Here is a 20491-nt window from a genome sequence, read left to right as displayed (position 1 = left end):
AGGGAGCTTCAGATCCATATAGATTCCAATGGGCAAAGGACATGAACTGGTGCTTCAGAGAAACAAAACGATTCCGAATCTTGTCAGCAGAGTGTGAATTAGGACAGAGCAGTGACAGAGACGCGGCCCCAGTGCCGACAATACGGAGAAAGGGTCTCTCCCAGATACCATGTTCCAGGCATGCCATGCGGTACAGCCGCTGGAAGAGCAACCTGACAGTTTCTAGGACGGCCCAGCCGTCTGTGCACAGGGAGGCCTGCAGAAAGATGCTCCCTCAGCATGGTCTGTGAGAGCTGCCCATCAGCTTGGAGATGAACCGATACACTGAGGGGCACGTTACGTAACGAAACACGAGGGGGTCAGTGAAAATGGTGACCAGCTCTCTGGATCTGGCACGATCAGGGTCGGTGAAGATGTTTTTAATTCTAGAAGCCTTATTTTTTTGTAAGATAAGAAACGGGCTTCTGCAGCTACCTCTTGGAGAGAGGAAGTTCCTTGAAGTTATAATTAGAAACGATACTGTTACAGTATCCAGGCACCCTGAGCCCTTTGGATATGGGCTGTCCTGGACCAACGCCAGCACATGTGGTTATCCAATTTGTCCTCTAATTTCTTGGCCAGCAGTAACAACAATAACTCTTTATTTTTTTCCCCAATTTTAAAAGAAATGGCCCATCACTGAAACTCGATCCCGACTGGGAGTATCAGGAACATACGGCCGACTGGATGAGGAAACTTTTATTTTGGTATCCAGAAAAATACATACTTGAAAACATCATCGTTTAAGTTTCATCTCTAACTCTCCCTTACTCTGCTCGGTCCCATGCCCCGAGCTTGAAGATAGCCCTCTCAGGAAAGGGACACTCTGTGAACAACCTGTGCTATGACTCTTCGATAAGTCATCCGATTCTGTTCCCAATAAAGGATCGTAAGAAGGCAGGGGTTTGGACACCAGACGCTCCTTCCTGTCAGTAAGCAAATCTGCATAAAACCTGCAAGGTCGACACAATAGACAGACACCCTGTCACTGCGGCAGCCACTCTGGCTTTGCAGCTAGAACCTGCTGGCCCCGCTCCTGCAATGAGTGAAGAGAAGCAGCCCAGGATGCCATCCTGCTGGGCAGCCTGGAGCGGGTATTGGTGACGGGCATGGCTAGTTGTGACAGAGGGTGCTTTCAAGAATACTTATCAGAATCTGATCTATCAGGATCAGATTCCTGACGGGTCAAGTCAGGTTGGGTGTCCTCACCATACGTGACTGTCTTGTTAGCAGCAGGTGGTGCAGAGAAGCTGGACTCCAGTGTGACGTGTGCAAATCCCTGTTCTCCCCCTTCCCAGCTGGTTGTCTGACTCTGTTCTCAGGGCTGGGAAGAAACAGGAATGGCTAGCGACAACACTTGCTCTGGGGTTTGCTATGGGGATTAGAAATGACCCGTGCTGGGTGCTCTTCTCAGAGAAGACAGCAAGAGGTAGCTATGATATTAGACATGTGGGTTAAGGAAGTATTGTTTTCAATGAGAACTATATTCCGGTGTGTTACCAGGAGCTAGGACCACGGTTGCAGGATGTACCCAGCAGGTATAGAATAACACGATAAATGGAGATTTCTTAGGAAGCAGCAGGAATTCAGAGAAGGCAGTGTGGATCTGTCTGGAAAGGTGGACCAGTCACCTTGAGCTGAGATGCGAAGGATGACCTTCCCAGTAACACCTGCGAGGCAGAAACCCGTGTGCACGTTCCCCAGCCTGGGATACAGCTGACACCTGCTGTGTCTCCCGGGCCGCTGGGACCTGCTTCTAGGCGGAGGAATCCAGGACTTTGAACTCCTCAGTCCCACATCTTTGAACTAGGAAAACCATTTACAAAGAGGCACAAGCCCGGGTTTGACTCTCTGTTCCCCATAGTCCCCTAAGTTTGAAGCCAGCAGTATGAGGAGTGGAGAATCTGCCAATATTATTATTATTATTATTATTATTATTATTATATAGTACCATTCATAACAATTACTAAGGCAGTCTCATATTTTGTTTAAAATTTGTCAAAGGCCCTGGCCAGCTGGCTTAGCAGTAGAGCATCAGCCCAGCATGTGGAAGTCCTGGATTTGATTCCTAGTCAGGGCATACAGGAGAAGTGAGCATCTGCTTCTCCACCCATCCCACTGCCCCCTCTACCCCCACCACAGCCATGGTTCAAAATGGTTCGAGCAAGTCGGCCCCAGATGCTGAGGATGGCTCCATGGTCTCTGCCTCAGGTGCTGGGATGGCTTGGTTGCTGAGCAACAGAGCAATGCCCCAGATGGGCAGAGCATGGTCAGTAGAAAGCTTACTGGGTGGATCCTGATTGGGGCACATGTGGGAGTCTGTCTCTCTGCTTCCCTGCCTCTCACTGAATAATAATAATAATAATAATAATTGTTAAAGAATAAAGCTAATTTCTCTAAAAGGATCTGGTCCTCCAATTTCTACAGTTCCCTCGGAAGGAACCCATTATCCTAAATTTTAGTTCCAAAAGGCATTGGCATTCTCCAAGTGAATGCCTCCATCTTCTATGGATAGAGCGATCATTTCTATTTGGGCATTAGGTGTAGAGACTGTGAATTCCTATGTCTGAAAGAAGAATTTACAACTTCTTTTGTAAAGTGAACTATTGAGCATTTACAGTTTTAGAAAGGTGGAAGGGAAAGGTTGAAGCATTGCCTGGCATGAGCATTGTCTGGGAGGCGCATGCCAGCCCACTTTGTTAGGACATTGACATCAGAGGATTCACCAGCCTCAGAAGAGGGCTGTTTATTATTTGGCTTTGGTTTGATTTTGGGGGAACTTGTGGCAGATGAAATAGAAGGGAAGTGAGTTGCGTTGGCTTCCTCTGACATAGTTCCAAATGCCCAAGGCCATCGGAATGGTGTCTTGGGTGAATAGATCAAAGATTTCCAGCTGTCGTTTGGCATTGAATTGGTATGGCAGTCATTGCTGACGGGAGGAAGACCTTTTATTTATGATTTTTTCCCCCATATAATCTGTACACTAGAGATGATAGTCAAGAAGACTCATTTCATGAAGCTCCTTCATGTACATGACTTTTGCTGACGTAAAGACAGATGATTTCAATGCCAGTAATTTATCGGGACCATGTGCCAGGTGCTAAGTTCTCCGTAATGACTATTGGGCAGAGACCTCCCCAGCCATGTACAGGGTTGACTGTTGTCATCCCAGTTTCACTGGTGGGGAGACAGGTGATCTAAATTACCCAAGGATGTCAGCGACTCACGGGTCTGAGTTCAAGCCCACAGCCTTTGCCATGCGGCCATCCCGCCCCTGGGAGGGGGAACTAGTTAGGAAGGCCCCCCTCTTCCCTCCTTCCTCTCTGTGGTATTCAGATCCCGGTCACAGGGCACCCATCCTGTGAGGGACAGTTGATGACCGCCCTGGGGCCGGAATCACAAAGCCTGGCTGGGAACACACTCTTGGCTGCCAGGCAGGTCAGACACTGTCTGTGAATCTGGTCACATTCTGGAAAATGACTATAACCTGAAATGTTGTGTTCATGAAAAAAGAAAAAGAAGAGGCAAGAAAAGAAAAGAAAAAAACCTTACCAAAGAGTCTTCTGTAGCTGGTGGTTATACTAATAAAATCAGTATTTTCTCTTAGGACAAATAGTAGAGAGAAAGGATGCTTCCAGGTGGGCTTTCGGTCCTTAGAAACCTTGTTTCCAAGACAGAACAGAGTCGTATGCCACCAGAGTGTGGTCATTCCCCACGAGAGATGAGGCACCATTGTCCAAGTGGAGGTCAGTGTTGTCGCTCGGGTCACCCTGACCTCCGTGAGCAGCACAGAGCTCCGTGTCTCCCTCCTCCCCCCAGGGAAGGTGGGTGAGTCATCATGTGCGTGGCTGTGGGGAGAGAGGCCTTCCTCACCGAGGTGCATTTTTAGATTCCATTTAAGAGGATGGCAGAGAAATACCTAGATCTCATTTGGAAAATAATGCAGAGGGAGTCTTCTCAGGGATGCCAGGAAACCCATGCCCGGGCACTCATCCTTCTGGCTGGGCTCCAATAATTTCAGCAGCGCAGACCCCAACTCTGCATGACCGTGGACTGGTCACCCCGCTCTGCAAGGCTCAATTTCCTTATCCAGAGACGAGGGGGCGCTGGACTTGGGCAACATGTCAGGTCCTTTTCTGAGGTGCAGTTCTGGGATGTGCTGTCTCTTCAGCGCTGAGGTCAGAGTTTCTGTTAAAAACCCGGGAAGCTCAAGGTATTGGGGTTGGGGACAGAGACAACTGCTGAAGCCCTTGGAGGTGACCTCATACGCACTTCCCAACTCTTCTCACACCCTTGACAGCTCTTAGATTTATGTGATGTGAGGGTTGAAAAGTGTTTTCACTCACAAAATAGGACTGACGCCACTCACCTGGGTGGAACGCACATTGGTTGGCTCGCTGGAGAGAGACCAGGCATGTGTAGACGGCAGTAGCATATCGCATTTTGGATGCTTTGTTTGGTGCATGGTGCCTTTTTTTTGGAACTGTGGCCCCAGGGTCCAAAGGGCCATTCTGAATCTAATAGGGGTTTCCGGCTTATTGGAAAGACTGCGTTGCCCGTTCTTACGCTGCCCGGTACAATGGTTTCGCACACGGTTACCCATTCCATCCGTTTGGTGGAATTTAATCTTTCAGGAGGACAGAGGGCCTCTGACTTTCCTGTTTGCTCTTAGTGCCTGGCTCAAGTTGGCCTATTTGGAATTGAACCCTGAACCAGAGCCTATGACCGGACTGGGTTTTATCAGCCAACCAGAGAGAGGGTTTCCCAGAGGACTCGGCCGTGAGTCATGGGTGCACTAGCTCCCTTCTAGGACAGACCCAAGGCCACCAAATGAACATGTGTGCAGGATGGCGGCTGACCAGGCTAACCAGCGACCCCGAGGGTCAGGGCTGAGACAGAACTGAGCTCTGAGCCGCTCTTCAAGCGGGAGGAGACACGTTGACCGCAGCGTGTCTGGCTGGGCTACTTCCCCATTCGCCAGACCCATTTGTCTCTGAAAATGCCTTTCCCTAAATAGCTGTAGTTAGCAAAATAAAAACATTAGTAAGAACCCCTAAAAAAAAAACAAACAAAAATGAATATCTCTAGGCCCACGCTACTCAGTGATATGTCCAAACAAATGCTCTCCAGGCAATTACCATCCTGTGCCCGTGGATAAAAAAATGACTGCCCCGTCTTCCGCGGCGGTGAACACATATTGATTAGGTTCAAACTTAGAACCTCCAAAGTGAGTGATCTCTGGCCCTTGCTCAACTGCTTTGCTCACAGCCAAGGAAAAAAAGCCCTCACACAACACCTATTATAGTGCATGTAATTAAGACAAGCATCAGCTTTATGTACCATCATTTGTTTCTGCCAACTCTGGGTGGTGTAAATATTGAGCAGGGGGCATCACCCGAATGCTAATCAATGCTTCCCAACGTCCAGGCGATGACTTACGGGGCCAGGGAAACGCTGATGTGCCCGCCGCGGCGGCCCTCCCAGCGAGGCGCAGACTGTGAGGGCAAGTGGTGAGTGTTTTTCTAAATCAGAACATCACATGCAAGAAGGCAAGAATGGAAACGGATGCTACGAGGAAGAAGAGCCCCCCCCCACCCAGGGGTGTCATCGGCTTTGCTTGTCTGACTTTGCAGGGAACCAGGAAGCCAAATGCACTTCAGGTAAAAGCTGTGGGGAGGGCATTTGCCTCCATTAGACAGACAAGGAATGAGAGATCACGATTGTGGAGCGTTCTCAGACTCCGGTGAGCTGAGTCTGAGGCAAATGCCAAACCTAAGAAGCAACAAGCATCCCTAAAGAAGGATTCCTTAGAAACAGAGGTGCCGAGGCCATGAGGCAAATGCTTTCTTCAAGTTCCCTGAAGCCTGGAAACCCAGATTCCATACAGACATAAAAGCAAACAGATGCAAACAAGTTATGAGGGCCCTGGCCGGGTGGCTCAGTGGATAGAATGTCGACCCAGTGCACCGAGGTTGCAGATTCGATCCCAGGTCAGGGCAGCCAGTGAGTGCACAACTAAATGGAACAACAAAGTGGAACAGCTGGTTGATGCTTCTCTCTTTCTGTCTCTCTCCACATACCCCTCTCCCAAATCAGTAGAAAAAAAAATGCTCCATCATATCATGTGGTTTGCCTCCTGTGATGTTCGTGTCCCTCCTCTGCTCCCATTCCCGGGTGTGGGTGTTAAATCCCCTCTGAACAAGCCTGGCCTCTATCCAGCCCACTGTCCACATCACTCCCAGAGTCGACCTGTATCTCCTGCTCCTGTTTCAGGAATACTGCTAAAGCCCTTGACTGCCCACCGAGTGCCCGACAACCAGCAAGGGTGGCCTTGGTGACTGCCCTCACCCACGTCTCCAGGGGCTGCTGCTTCCCTCTGGCTGGCAGGTCTCCTAAGAGTCCCTGACTCATCTTGCATGCTCACCATTGTGCTTCCCCACCAGTTGTGCTTGTGGCTGAGCATGCCGCACCTGTGCAGGCTCAAGCCTTGCTTTCCCTCGGCACATCTGTCTGGAAACCATGGTTTCAACCCTCACCAAGGGGACACAGTGTAGCCCCCTCTCTACCCCCCAGCCTCTGATCAGTCAACCAAAGCCCTATCTCCCTCCAGTATTGGAGGGGCTTAGGCCAGGCTGGGGTCACAACACATTGGGTTCCAGACTCAGGGGATGCAAGGCCTAGGAACATTCAGGATGGTAGGTCCTGGCTTTGGACTTGGACTCAGCTTTTGAGGTAGCACCGATATGATTTCATCCCCATCCCAAATGAAGCAGGCCCTTGGGGACTCACCTGGGTACCTAGCGGAGAATCATCCATGTACTTCAGCCAAGTTGCCCCCGAATGATAGACCATTTATTATTTCTATGGGTTGGGGGGGGGAGTCTTTTATTCATACATTAGAAACTATCATGTTTTTTCCTGCTTCTTTAAAAATAAACTCTGGGCCAAAGACTATTTATCTCTGATTAGAAAGTCATGTTTTTCTTTCTTCTTTAAACAACAGCCCTGGCTGGTTGGCTCAGTGGTAGAGCGTTGGCCTGGCATGTGAATGTCCAGAGTTCAATTCCCAGTCATAGCACACAGGAGAAGCATCCACCTGCTTCTCCACCCCTCCCCTCATTTCTCTCTCTCTCTCTCTCTTCCTTTCCCACAGCCATGGCTTGATTGAGTTGGCCCGGGAGCTGAGGATGGCTCCATGGTCTCCACCTCAGGTGCTAAGAAGAGCTTGGTTGCTGAGCAATGGAGCAACACCCCCCAGATGGGCAGAGCATTGAGCCTAGTGGGCTTGCCGGGTGGATTCCAGTTGGGGTGCATGCAGGAGCCAGTCTCTCTGCCTCCCCTCCTCTAACTGAATAACCCCCCCCCCAACAAAACCACAACAACTAGACACAGTTTTAAGGGACATTCAAGGTAGTTACTCATGGGCGCTTAGACTGCTGAAATTGTCAACCTTCATTAAACAGCCTGGGTATGTGGTAGGTCACATAACCTAAATGCTCAGGAAAGGTTGAAAGCTCTTCCGAGCCCCTGTCCCCCTTCCATCATATTGACAGAGAATCTAATACTTGTGATGATGAGGGAAAGATAAAAGTGATGGAATCTGAACGAGGCCCATGGTTCCTCTCGACCTTCTTCCACTGTAACCCAGTGATTCCGCTCATTTAAAGTACCACTGATGTGAGACAACTCTCTTTAAATATTTTATCACGAAGACGCTCTAGGATTTCTTACCCATACATTACCACGTTTTTCGTTTAATTACTGATCAAGTGCACGAGCTGAGAAGACAGCAGAGGAGCCCTGTTGCCCTAACCCAGAATAATCTGTGTGGTTTATAGCCAGAGGGACTACACGCCAGGGTCCTCCTGGTTACAAGACAGAGACCCTACCTGGTGAGAACTCTCCTATTTCTTGTGGTTCCTACAGAATCCACGCAGGACCCGGCCTTGGCGTTGCCAACCTTTGAACGCTCCATCTACAAAATTCTGTTGTCTTTTCAAATTTTCAGTAACATTTCTCCTCACTGTATTTAATCACATTTTTTTTTCTCGCTCCCACCCCAAAATATAAAAATGTCCTTTTCCACTCACAAAATGTTGACGGTATGCAAAAAATGAACTCTGGCTGTATTACTTCAAACTCTCCCTTTATTAGCAACAGTTGTGCGGGGTTGTCAAGATGCATTTCCAAACCAAAGTGTCCTCGGTTTGGAGGGCACACACATCTGTTTTGCTTTGCCTTTTTTGTTTTATTTTATTTCTCCGGCGATGAATTCACAGCTATCTTATAACCAAAGGCTAAAGAAAAAACATATGTTGGTCAATCTGATTTCTGCATTTTCTTTCTTTTTTATTTTATTTCCTCCTCCTCTTCATTCAAGGGAAGTTGCCTCCCTCAGCTGCCCTGCCAATAAGTAATACATGGACTTGACAAAAAAGTTTATTTAAGTTGGCTTTATTAAGCCGACAAAATACAGAAATCAAGTTATGGGACAGGCAAAAAAACCCAAAAAAACAAAAAAACTCCCAAAACAACTGCTCCTTTGAAGTCAATGAAAATCTATCTCCTTAATCCCCTTTTTATTGCAAGCCGGGTGATCTCTCTCCGCTGATGCGCCGAGGACCTTGGTTTAGCTCATCTGTCTCGCTTTGCTTATCTTTCTTCTCCCAAGCTGTCCCTCAAGGAAAAGCCTTTCCCCTTGACAACTGCCATTTTTTACACGCGCACGGTCGTGCCCCTGGTTGTGAATACCTTACAGTTAATCCCCACAGAGATTTTAAGGAGCCAGTCCTTAATTACTGTTCGTATTATAAAGAAGAAATGTGGTGGTAGGTAGCAAACCAAAGCCAGAAACACACAGAGGTCGTCGATGGTGGGAAGGTGGATAAAATTTGATACTGTCTATCTATATCCCTAAACTGCCTCTGTGAAACATTCCTGTCATATCAGCACTGCCTGCTCCTTAGGTCCGTTAAGGGAGAAAATCTAGGACTTCAGTCTAATCACACCTCTTCCACACCTCAACCTGTTTACGGCAGGGCTACGAACCATGCAAACGCACAGATATAATGCATACGTACACATACACCTTCGCGTTGGAAGAGGTGATGATTTGGAAAGAAGGGCACAATCTCAGTAGAATAAGAAAACATGCACGAACGCGAAGACATGCGGAGCGTGGCCAACGCGCAGTCACCCTCCCCCCCACCCCCTGGTTGATTGTGGAATGAGAAAAAGGATTCCTTACCTAAACTAAAGAGCACCAAGAATTTCAGACACACGAACTCCCGCTGGTCGAACTGTAGCGCTCGGAGCTTGGTCACCAACTCCTGGGCATGGCTCATGAGGTTGTTGAGGGTGGCCCCCGCTTGTGAGGCGATGATGGAATAATCCACCTGTAACACAGAATCACAGGGCTCGTGACCAGCACGCTCAGGAACGCGGGGTCCACCTGAGACTGCTCCGGCTGCCTGGCTGATGACAGAGGTGATTCGCAACAAGAACATAGCTGGAGACACAGTTCTGTTCTTATAAAACATAACTGTCCTCATTCTGATAAGTTTCACTACTTTGATTGCTCTGTAGGGAACAGTTTTTGACTAAATTTTATTGGTATTTACCTGAATACTTTAGATATATGATATATCACATATAGACCTTTTCTCTATTGTGAAATGGCGTTACCACATAAGATGAAGAATTTAATTCTCATGACGACAGTCACAAAAGTGAGTTTAGCGCAGCATTCTGTGTGCCCACAGCAGTGTTAACGAGGACATGGGAATGTGAGGGCAGAGATAATTTTCTAATTTTATTTTATCAAGAGACTATCTTTCAAAGTCCTCATCGGTCATGACGGGGTGGTGGCAGGGGACGAAAGGATCCTGTTGGGACTGTTCGCTAGCATGCTGTGCCCCAAAAAGCTACAACTACTTTCATGTGATTATGAATACATCTCTCTCTCTCTCTCTCAAGATGACCATGGTCTTATTTATCAGAAGAATAATCTCTCAATTGAGAAAACAAACCAACAAAAAGGATTATTTCCTTTTTTGTGAGAAAAAACAAAACATGGTGTGGCCATGCACCCACCTCAGATTACCCATGGAGACACGGAACATTTCATTGACACTAGGATGAGGGAGGGTGTGGCTGTCAGGCACCGATCAGAGAGCCCACTTGGTACCTGGCACTCTGTCCTTTTCCACCGGCGAGCTCCCGGGCACACGTACCCTTTCAGGTGCGTTTAATATTGCAGAAGCAGCAAATTTGTCTGGGAGGCAAGCGCCTGTGTGCCCATCACCCGGAGCAGGCGGTATGAAATTTTTATATTTATTGACATTTCATTACCATAATTGACTGCACTTGCTTGTCCAGGAGTCGGCCCAGGGCTGCCTCCCGCCCCGCAGAACTGGTCCCTTGAGGAGAATTTGCAATTAAAAACCAGGCAGGATGGATTTTTTTAAAATTTTTTTATGGTGTAAATATGATGAGTTGAATTTTCAGCCTTAACTGGAGAATACTGGGGGTACAACTGAAACCTTCTTCAAGAGCGAGAAAAATTGTGCGTCAGGGTAAAGAAGACCCCCCCCCCATCCCCGAGGTGTCAATCAGTTTAGATAGAGTCAAGTACGCATGAAAAAGCCACAGTTATTTAACGTGTCCTCCAGGAAAGCCGCAGTGGCAAGCATGGCACGGTCCTGCCAGCTTGGCACATGGGGTGGCATCTGTACCCCCACATCTGAGCATCAAGGGCTCTGAGAATGCCTTTGGTTTCTGCGTCTGAATGTGTGTGTGAGAGAGAGCCAGTGCTCAGCATGTGGGCACCCTGAGCCCTGACCTGGAAGCAGGTGGACACCACAAAGTATCCGGCAACGGCTTGCCCGGCAGACCCAGACGGGCATCTCTCAACCATCATTGTGCCCCGTGCTGTAACAGAAACTTCTCCTGCAAGGGAAGTCCTTTCTTACACAAAGTGGTGCCTGAGCTCTGCATCTTTCCAGAACTGGACTTGCTCAAACGCCTCCAGGTCATAGCAAAGCAAACCCTCCAGAGGTGATGTCAAGGACAGCCAGGGCCCCCGGGGTGGGAGAAGTCTGGGACAACATAAATAGCCTGGGGCCAACTCGGACCCCTGGCAAGCAACATGCCTCGGGCAAGTCATAGGATGTGTCCGTTCATAGTGTCCTGAGTTATGAATAAGGCAGTTAAGCCAGATGGTCATAAGCCCCCTTCCTCCCCCCCTTCTGTGATTTTCAGAAGAGGAGCGTAGTTGGGACAACTCTACCGACTGGAGCTTGGAGCCAACATTGAACACACTCCAGCCACAGCTCTGCATGTACACAGCGCATTCAGTTAAGCCCTCAATCAGGAAGGTGCATGGCCACAACCCATAAATATGTAGGTGTTAATTTTATTATTAAGATGGGGTAGTGTTTTGATGGATGGGTCGTTCTAACAGGTGTACCGTGAGTTCAAGCACTAGAAAGAATGTTGTACTTGGAACGTAGCATGTTGTAACTGCAAAGAACCTAAAGAATTATTATTATTATTTTATTACTAAGATGGGCTAATTAAAATTTGGTGGGCGTGTAGTTTTAACAGGTGTGCAATGATAAATTCAACCACTATGAGTTCATCTGAGAAAACGGAGCCCTGCGGTTATTTTCCCAGGATTTGGTACCAAGGAAGACAGACTCGGGGGGAATTGATGGGTGTCCCAACACCTCGATACCTAGACATTTGTTGACATGCTCACATGGAGGCTCAGACATGTGATTAAGTGGGGGCTTTGATAACATTCCCTTCAAGGACAATTCATCAAATTCGCATGGCTCTGCAGGAGGCTGGGCAATTTATTCCCGGGACAGTGCACACAGCCACAACTTGCTTCCATTTTTATTACAAACAATTATGATCTTTTCATTGTTGAAGGCGGAGTTTGAACTCATTAGGGGAGCCACTGGCCTTGTACAGCCACTTGTCTGTTATGTACTTGGTAAAATTAATTTATTGTTGCCTGACCCGTGGTGGCACAGTGGATCAAGTGTTGACCTGGAACACTGAGGTCGCCAGTTCAAAACCCTGGGCTTGCTTGGTCAAGGCACATATGGGAGCTGATGCTTCCTGCTCCTCCCCCCTCATCTTTCTCTCTGTCTCTCCCTTTCTCTTCCTCTCCAAAATGAATAAATAAAATCTTTTAAAAATATTAATTTATTGCCCTCTTCCATGTCCCCTCCATGCCGTGGAATTCAAGATGGCATTGAAGAAACACCACCAGCTGGTGGTGTCCCCTTGGGGTAAATGCCACTCCTCATAAGGATAGACACAAGTTCTGCTAAATTGCTTTCAGTTTCACCAGCTGAAAGTTTGATGACGTGCATATTGTGAGAGCACCGTCATTTTAACACACTCCACAATCACAGAAGAGACTTGAGTTGCCGGCTACCCTTTCACTTATGGAGGTGGGACAGTGGCCGGGGATTAGCCACAATATGCAAATTCTAAAGGCGAGCCCGCAACAAAGCAGTTGACGTAAGTTTTTTTGTATGAGTTTAGTTTTTAAAATACTGGATGGAAATGAATTCTTGTGATCATTCTAAGATACTATGTGTATAGAATTCGTTTGCTAATGCTTGCTATTAGTGATCCTCTTTTTTTTTTTTTTCTGGATGAGGTTACTTAGTATATACATCTATAGACGCTCGGTTCACAGACAGAATTATAGCATCATAGCTCGCTTTAGAGTGGGGTGGGGAAATGGTGTGAGACACTTCGGCTCAGTGCTGGGGACTGGTGCAGGGGGGCTGCTCTGGGCAGCCGGTGGGAGCACGCCAATGGTTCGAGCTTTGAATGAACCACCAGGCGTCTCAATTCTGCAAACGTTTCATGGAGCGAACACAGTGTGCTGTGCTCGCTGCAGGGTTTAGGAGAGAGCTATAAAATTTTATCTCTTCTTTTCTTCTCTCTTGAAGCTCCTAGCAGCAGTTTTCTGGAGATCCCCTTAACTTTTTCAAATTCAGTCTCTTATTTTTTTTTTTTAATTTAAATTTTTGGTATAAAAAATATTTTTATTTATTTATTTTTAAATAGGGGAAGGGCCCAACCTATGGTGGTGCAGTGAGTGGCTAAAGCATTGACCTGGAACACTGAGGTCACTGGTTCAAAACCCTGGGCTTGCCTGGTCAAGGCACATATGGGAGTTGAGGCACTTCCTGCTCCTCCCCCCTTCTCGTTCTCTCCTTTCTCTAAAATGAATAAATAAAATCTTTAGAAAATAAATAAACTAAAAAAATAAAAAATGGGGAGAGAGCGAGCTAGAAGAAACAGGCTTCGGGAGAGGTGTGAGAAATAGCCAGCCTTCCACCGCGATGGCAGAACACCGGGTAGCAATAACCACTTCTAAAGGATGGTCAGTATCATCTATTCCTCGACTGTTCTTGGGCTGGAAAAACCAGAGAGCGAGAGACAAGCCATGCACTTTCTCTACTTTTTAAGTGGTAATTACTTCTACCCAGGGGCAGCACTTAAGGGAAGATGAAATGGGAAATGAGGAATATTTCTAAAGAGCCGGTGGGAAAGTGCTCCGGGGGAGAGGATGGCACAAACCATTTCATCTCTGAGACTCAGAAGGAAATGAAATCACATTAATTTGTGGGCCGAGTCCCATCCTTTTAATGCAGTTCCTCGCTGGCAGGGATGGGATGAAGGGTTGGGGAGGCTAAGCCAGTGATTAGGCTCTGGAAATGGGTACATTTTCCCCTGCAAAGCCATGGGTCACAGGGGGAGGGGGCGGGGGGGGGAACATGGCACACACACACACAAATCTGAAAGGCCCATGGAGACTTTATGTTCTAACCTGGGAGCTTTTCTCTGGAGAGGCAGAGGGAGTAGGGACTGGGTAGTCACAGTGAGGCTGCCATTGATCCGTTTTGCAAAAAAAAAACAACATAAAACTCAGCAGTAGTGTTTGCCTTCCCTTTGATTGGGGGGGGGGGGAGTGTAATTTATTTAATAACACAGCAAATGGCGTGGAGACAGCCTTTCATTTTCAGATCTGTGCTGCTGAGGTTTCATAGCACATAAACCTTTATGGCCGGATGTAAAAGACCCCGGGGCCTGGGCAGCTAGAGCGTCTGAACCCTCCGGTGGTGCCTGGATAGGAACTGTGCCATCCACTAGCGGGACCATGGGGCCCCACGAGTTTAGTTTGGTAACACCTCAGTTATAGGATGGAGGGTAAGAAATAGGAGGACGTGCCCGAGTCCTGTAAGGTTGGACCTGGGTCCAATGGGTAGGCTCCCCCCCCCCCCACAGATGATTCCCACAAGGCAGCGTCCTCCACGTCTGTGTGCCATGTCACCTTCTCAGTAAGACCAACCCCAACCAGTCTGTTTGACATGGCGTGTGGGGGTCACGCTGCAGCCTATGCCCATGTCAGTGTCTGTTTACATGAGGACCCCTTTTTTATTCTATTTAACAGCACTCTGACCTCTGTCATGCTATAGGTTTCTGTATTAGGGTTATTTACTGTCAACTTCTCCCTGCTACAACCTTAATTTCCACAAGGGCACCCAGCATTCCCTGTTTTCTTCACTAATATATGCCAAAGTCCCGGTGTACGCTGTTCCATAAATATTTGTTGACAGAACAGATATGCATTCAGAAAGCAGTCGGAACCAATGGCCATTTTTTTTTCTTTCCTTTTGAATGGCAGCCGGCTTGTGAAAACAAAACCTTCTGTCCCATCTCACACTCTGACCACTGTGCCAAATACTCAGATTATAGGTGACATCTGACTCAGTCTCTTCCACCGACATGAATCCAAAATAGTAAAGATTCTACGATTTATATGGTTTTTCTAGTGGCTGATATGTGAGACAGTATTGGTTGATTAAAGCAGAAGCTTGAAGGGAAAAAACCTGGGTCTAGCTGTTAATTTTTTTTTCTTTTTTTTTTTTTTTTTTTTTTTTTTAGAGAGGAGAGGGAGAGACAGAGGGAGAGACAGAGAGGAGAGACAGAGAGAGAGAGAAAGGGGGGAGGAGCTGGAAGCATCAACTCCCATATGTGCCTTGACCAGGCCAGCCCAGGGTTTTGAACTGGCGACCTCAGCATTTCCAGGTCGATGCTTTATCCACTGCGCCACCACAGGTCAGGCCAATTTTTTTTTTTAAGAGAGATAGACAGACAGGGACAGACAGACAGGAAGGGAGAGAGATGAGAAGCATCAATTCTTCCTTGTGGCTCCTTTGTTTTTCATTGGTTATTTCTCATTTCTCATATGTGCCTTGACCAAGGGGCAGAGCAAGTGACCCCTTGCTTAAGCCAGCAACCTTGGGCTCAAGCCAGTGACCTTGGGGTTTTGAACCTGGGACCTCAGCATCCCAGGTTGACGCTCTATCCACTGGACCACCACCTGGTCAGACTAATTGTGAATTTTGACTTAACGATTGCTTTGACCCTGACCATGCGGAGCCCAGCAGACTGGCTGCAGCTGCGTGTTTGCGATTGTGTCTGCTCGGCCAGGTTCCGCTGTGGCCACCAGAGCAGGGCCACTGTGCACCCGTCAGCTTCTCTCAGTTATCCACTGCTCATCTCCCCTTCACAACACAAGTACTTCTGACCTGGTCAAATCCCTGTCATTCTGAACAGGCTTATTTAATTAAAAAAATACATTTTTTTTTTTTTGGTCTCGACACTCACTTGTTGCCCAGTAACCAGGAATATGCATCCTTCCTTCCCATGAACCACCTGCCGGTAAATGTGGTCGAGAATCAGGAGCTCGCTCCAGCAGTTCTGAAGCAGCTTCATCTGGTCATCCACCTGTCAAAGACACAGAGGGAAAAAAGAAGAAAGACAGTTATTCACCCAGTTTTCATTTTTGTGTAGTTTTTGTACATAAGGGAGCTTTCTAGAAGCAGGGAGCTCTCCGCCCATGGCCACCAGAGTGGGGATGCTCAGAATTGGTGTTGTTACTGCTGGAAAAAAAAAATCATTATTTTCATTTGGACCAGTATTTCTATGCTGGTTCACGTAGAAATACTTAAGCTAAGTATGTCTAATCAATGAGCTGCTAGGAAGAGGTCCTCCATCATATTGGTCTCTCCATCGTTAATAGAGCTATTAGAGTTTGCTTGTGGGAGGCTTGGGTGCCCACCTGTCCTCAGTGGAAAGGACCCCAAATAGCTCATGTTTGTGCATCGAGAGGCTAATTGACAAAATGAGGCTAAGGTAGACACAGATCCCCGCCAGCTGCCAACATGAGTGGGTTTATCTAGAGGACGGTTGAGGTGATGGCCCCAGCGGTTTTTGGAGATGAAGACACCTGCCACCATCTGTCCTCCATGTCACAAACAACTGTCCACACCTGTGCTAGACTCAGAGCAGAGCCGTCTGGTCAGAAGGCTCACCTGCTGGTGCTTTAGGGTTCAGGCGAGTTTTCCACAAACTCTCTGAACTTGACTTTCCATATCTTAGAAATGGGTGAAGAATGGGCTTTCTCTCACAGGGCTTCCATGAGGCTGTGTCACAGGGTCAGGGGTGGGGGGTGTTTTAGCCGTGTTCTCTTTGCTCTGCAGGGAACTGCATGTGTCCATTACAGAAACATACCCGTTTCAAGGATAGTCCACAGATCCGTGGTCTCAGTGTGTGTGTGGGGGGGGAGAGGGGGTTCTGGTCCATCACTATGGTGACATGAAACAGTTGACTGCATTCTGTCATGCATATCAGCCAGGGGCCTTCATGTTCCCAAAGGTGGTGGCTGTGTTTGTACATACCCTGTGTGTTTCTAAAAATAGCACCTGACGTGCCTTGGAAGTCAGCAGACCTGGTATCGGTCGGGTCTCAGAGAGGGTCCGTTTTATGCTTGGAAGTCTCCTCACTCAAGCTCTAGACCAGTGATTTTCAACCTTTTTTTTTCATGGCACAAACACACACTAATTACTAAGGTCAGTGCCCCTGACTAAATTCAACCATTTTCATCTCATGGCACAAATAAATTAGTTACTAAAGAAGAAGAGGTCAGGGCCCCTTTTTCTTTAGTAATTAGTTTATGAGTGCGTGAGAAACAAAGGTTGAAAATCACTGCTCTAGACTGTCTCCAAAGTGGAAGTTTATAAACCAAAATAATTCAACTCACTTTTAACTAATTCACTGTTGAGCGGCCATCCCATGGGACTCTGGGTGATGCTAGATGGTTCTTAGGGATGGTCCACTCACACAGCAGCAGTGACCTGCACCTGTGGTTACTTCTGTGAGTCCAGGGTACCACGACCGTGGTCAACCCTGAACTCAGAGTTAAGACAAGGATTCCAGGCGCTGTTGTACCGTCTTCCCTGTGAGACGATGGCCGAGCCACATACTCCTCTAAGCCTAGGTTTCTCACCTGCAAGTATGGGATTGTTCTTGTCGCAGGGAACGAGGTGGTGGATGGGCACCCCCCTCTGTAAGGTGTGAAACCATACAGAGCAGAGGAGTATGCCACTGGTTCCATTTAGAAGGACAAAGGCAACCCTAGAGGTTGTCAAAGCTACAACTGGGCTCTGTGACCAGGAAACAGCACCAGAACATTTCTACCCGCCGGCCCATTCTGACCCAAAGAGTCTCATTCATTAAATGAATGGATGGATAAGCCCCAGACCTGGGGGACATGGCGAGTGGGGGTTGGTGCCACCCCCTTTTCTGTGAAAATGCTTCTTGCGGGGGACAGGGTTCCCCTGAACACGACTCTGAAAACCTCCACAGCGTTGTGGGGTTGTCACACGTCAGGCTGTGGGCAGTAGTGACAGGGTCCCACCTAATGCTTCTCAGCAAACAGCCGACGGGAATGGGGCCATGCATCTCAGCAGCTCCCATGTCACAGCCCCTGGGGCAGGTTCTGAAACATCTCTCTTAGACGCTGGGGCTGGTTTCAAAGCAAAATGCACTTGCTCCGTGGGTTCTAGCGTGTTCTCATGACAGAAAAGACCCTATTGGCATCAAACTTGAAATTTATCAACTCTGGTCCTGGCCAGTTGGCTCAGTGGTAGAGCATCAGCCCGGCGTGTGGAAGTCCTGGGTTTGGTTCCTGGCCTGAGCACACAGGAGAAGTGCCCATCTGCTTCTCCACCCCTCCCCCTTCTCACCCTCTTCCCTTCCTGCAGCCATGGCTCCCTTGGAATGAGTTGGCCCTGGGTGCTAAGGATGGCTCCATGGCCTCCACCTGAGGTGCTAAAATAGCATGGTTGCCAAGCAGTGGAACAATGCTCCAGATGGGCAGAGCATCGTCTGGTAGGGGGCTTGCTGGGGCACATGCAGGATTCTCTCTGCCTCCCTGCTTCTCACTTGAGAAAAAAAAAGAGAGAAAGAAATACATAAACTCTGAGATGTGAAGCTTAGGTTACTTGCCTACCTCTCTTTTCAGGGGAGCCTAAACCTCTCTATGTGGTGACTGTATCCCCAGAAACAATGACCATACAAGTTAATGTGGCACATAATTTCAAGATGGGGGAGGCGGGAATGGGGACACCTCAAGGTGCATTTGTGGACCCCTGGGGGGATGCCAGATTACGAACCTATTGACAGCATGGACGTCTGGTTCCCATTTTGCAGGGAGAAAAGGGAAGTGACTGGAGGGGGGACCCGCTGGCCGTACAGACCAGGGAGAGGGGTGAGGGACTTTGACAGGGGGCCTGTTGCCTGGAAGCGCCCATGCAGGGGGCTTCCTCGTGTCATGTATCGATGCCCCCCGAACTTCCTGAGGAATGTGACCCCGATACTTTCGACTGCCAGGTAGGAATTGCCTTGTCCTGGCCATCTTTTTCTAGGGAGCTGCTGTGAATATTCTTACAAGGGGCGATGGAGTTTTGTGTTGCATTCAGAATGAGAGTGGGGTACTTGGCTATTGATCCTTATTCCTGACTCTGTGTGTGAACAGAGACAGAGACAGAGAGAGACAGCCAGAGAGAATTGCCCAGGAAGGAGGGGAGGTTCTGTTTTCCTAAAGCCTCTCTAGTTCCTTATGGGAGGCTGGACAGTTTCCGACTCTACTCGTGTCTATGCCCAGAGGCCACAGGAGGTGGACAGGACTCTAAAGCCTGCCCATGTCCGGGTCCCTCTGCCTCTCTGAAGGCTGCAGTCACAGGCAAACATGTTGGTGCCCACTGGACACTTGGTGTTTGGTTTTGGACTTGGTGGTGACCCTGTCCCTGTGTCTCCTTGGGTGTCTCCCCGAGGGTGTCTGATATGACCCCCTGTTTGCATGCATCCTGTAGCTGCACGGTCACCTATCTGCCACCCCTCAGGGCGGGGGCCCAATGGAGCTGTGGCTTGTGTGGCACCTACCCCAGCGCCTGGCAGCAGAAATGGGTGCATTCTATAAATGCTTGTGCAGCAACAGAACAGATGACGGGATTGCCTTCACGTCTCTGCTCTTCCCCGTGCATCTCTGGCTCTGATACCCCCACCCTGCCCTCGTGGGAGCAAGAAATGCTCCATGTTTGTAGGTGAGTGACCCTCTGTGCCTGGCAGTCCTGTGCGTGTGACCCTTCTGCACGACCCACGGGTCTGCACCCGCACATGGCCCGTGCTAAAGACTTCTTGACTGATGGTTGTTTTAACACCCCCTTCTGAGCCATTGATTTAACACTCTCTGAGGAGGGTTTTCCAAGCCAACATTTCGCTTCATTATCTTCCATAATTGATCATGCCATATTTTATGTTATCTGGACCCTGGTGTGTACGCACCTTTGCCGGGCTTGGGGTGACTTGGTTTTTGTGCAGCTCTGAATAAATGGACTAGGGGAAATGTGGTGACCGACTTGTTCCTTATCTCGAGATAAGAAATGTCAGCAATTTTGAAAAAAAAAATTTTTCTTTTGAGAAATAGAGTTAGAGGTGTTACTGGGGTGGCCAGGTAAGGAAGGAAAGAGGAGAAAAATAATATAAGACTTTGGAGTACCTTTTCCAGGTGTGAATGCTGTCAAGAAACACTTCAGGGGGCTTTGGGAAAGGGGACCGAGGGCACGTCGCTGCTCTGTGTACCCATGCCTCTCGCTAGACCTTAGCCATAGGACCTCGTACCATTTTCGCGTTATCAGCCGTCATAAAAGGAAGGGCTTATCTCACAAACTGGGTTATTCATCGGAGAAACTATTTATACTGATGTTATAGATGAGCGTGTGAAGGAACACAAGCCTCATATTGTTACGGAGTCCAACCTCCCCGCCCCCTGCCACCCCCAGAAGGTTAATCATTAGAAATGTGTGCTTTCTCATAAGAACAGAGTGTTGGGCAAACACTTAGAGGAAGAAAAAAATGTGTAGCTCTCTCTCAAGCCCACATCTGACTGATCCAAAAAGTCTCTGGGTGCCCCCTCCTTACCCCTTCTAACCGTCCCGCTGCTGGTCTGCGGTCCGGCTTCTACTTTTGCTGGGGGCATGTCAAGGGGACAGCCTGGTTCACAGTGATTATATTT

The 20491-nt window shown here is 48.2% G+C and overlaps 1 protein-coding gene and 1 long non-coding RNA gene across 5 annotated transcripts in view; one reads left to right on the top strand and one right to left on the bottom strand.

Moving 5' to 3' along the window:
• The window catches only part of NR5A2 (nuclear receptor subfamily 5 group A member 2), a 99719-nt gene that overhangs the window by 22105 nt on the left and 57123 nt on the right, over positions 1 to 20491 (bottom strand). For all 4 annotated transcript variants that reach the window (XM_066238691.1, XM_066238701.1, XM_066238718.1 and 1 more), the window contains 2 exons: positions 15742 to 15861; positions 9287 to 9434 (listed from right to left, as the gene is read on the bottom strand). In XM_066238691.1, the coding sequence (XP_066094788.1) occupies positions 9287 to 9434; positions 15742 to 15861 (268 nt within the window). The remainder of the gene's footprint in view (positions 1 to 9286; positions 9435 to 15741; positions 15862 to 20491) is intronic.
• Positions 1 to 20491, top strand: part of LOC136310306 (uncharacterized) — a 102134-nt gene that overhangs the window by 65795 nt on the left and 15848 nt on the right. The gene's annotated exons all lie outside the window — the stretch shown is intronic.

Source organism: Saccopteryx bilineata, chromosome 1 (genome assembly GCF_036850765.1).
Source record: "Saccopteryx bilineata isolate mSacBil1 chromosome 1, mSacBil1_pri_phased_curated, whole genome shotgun sequence".
NCBI lineage: Eukaryota > Metazoa > Chordata > Mammalia > Chiroptera > Emballonuridae > Saccopteryx > Saccopteryx bilineata.
This window is presented reverse-complemented; position numbering and strand designations above follow the sequence as displayed.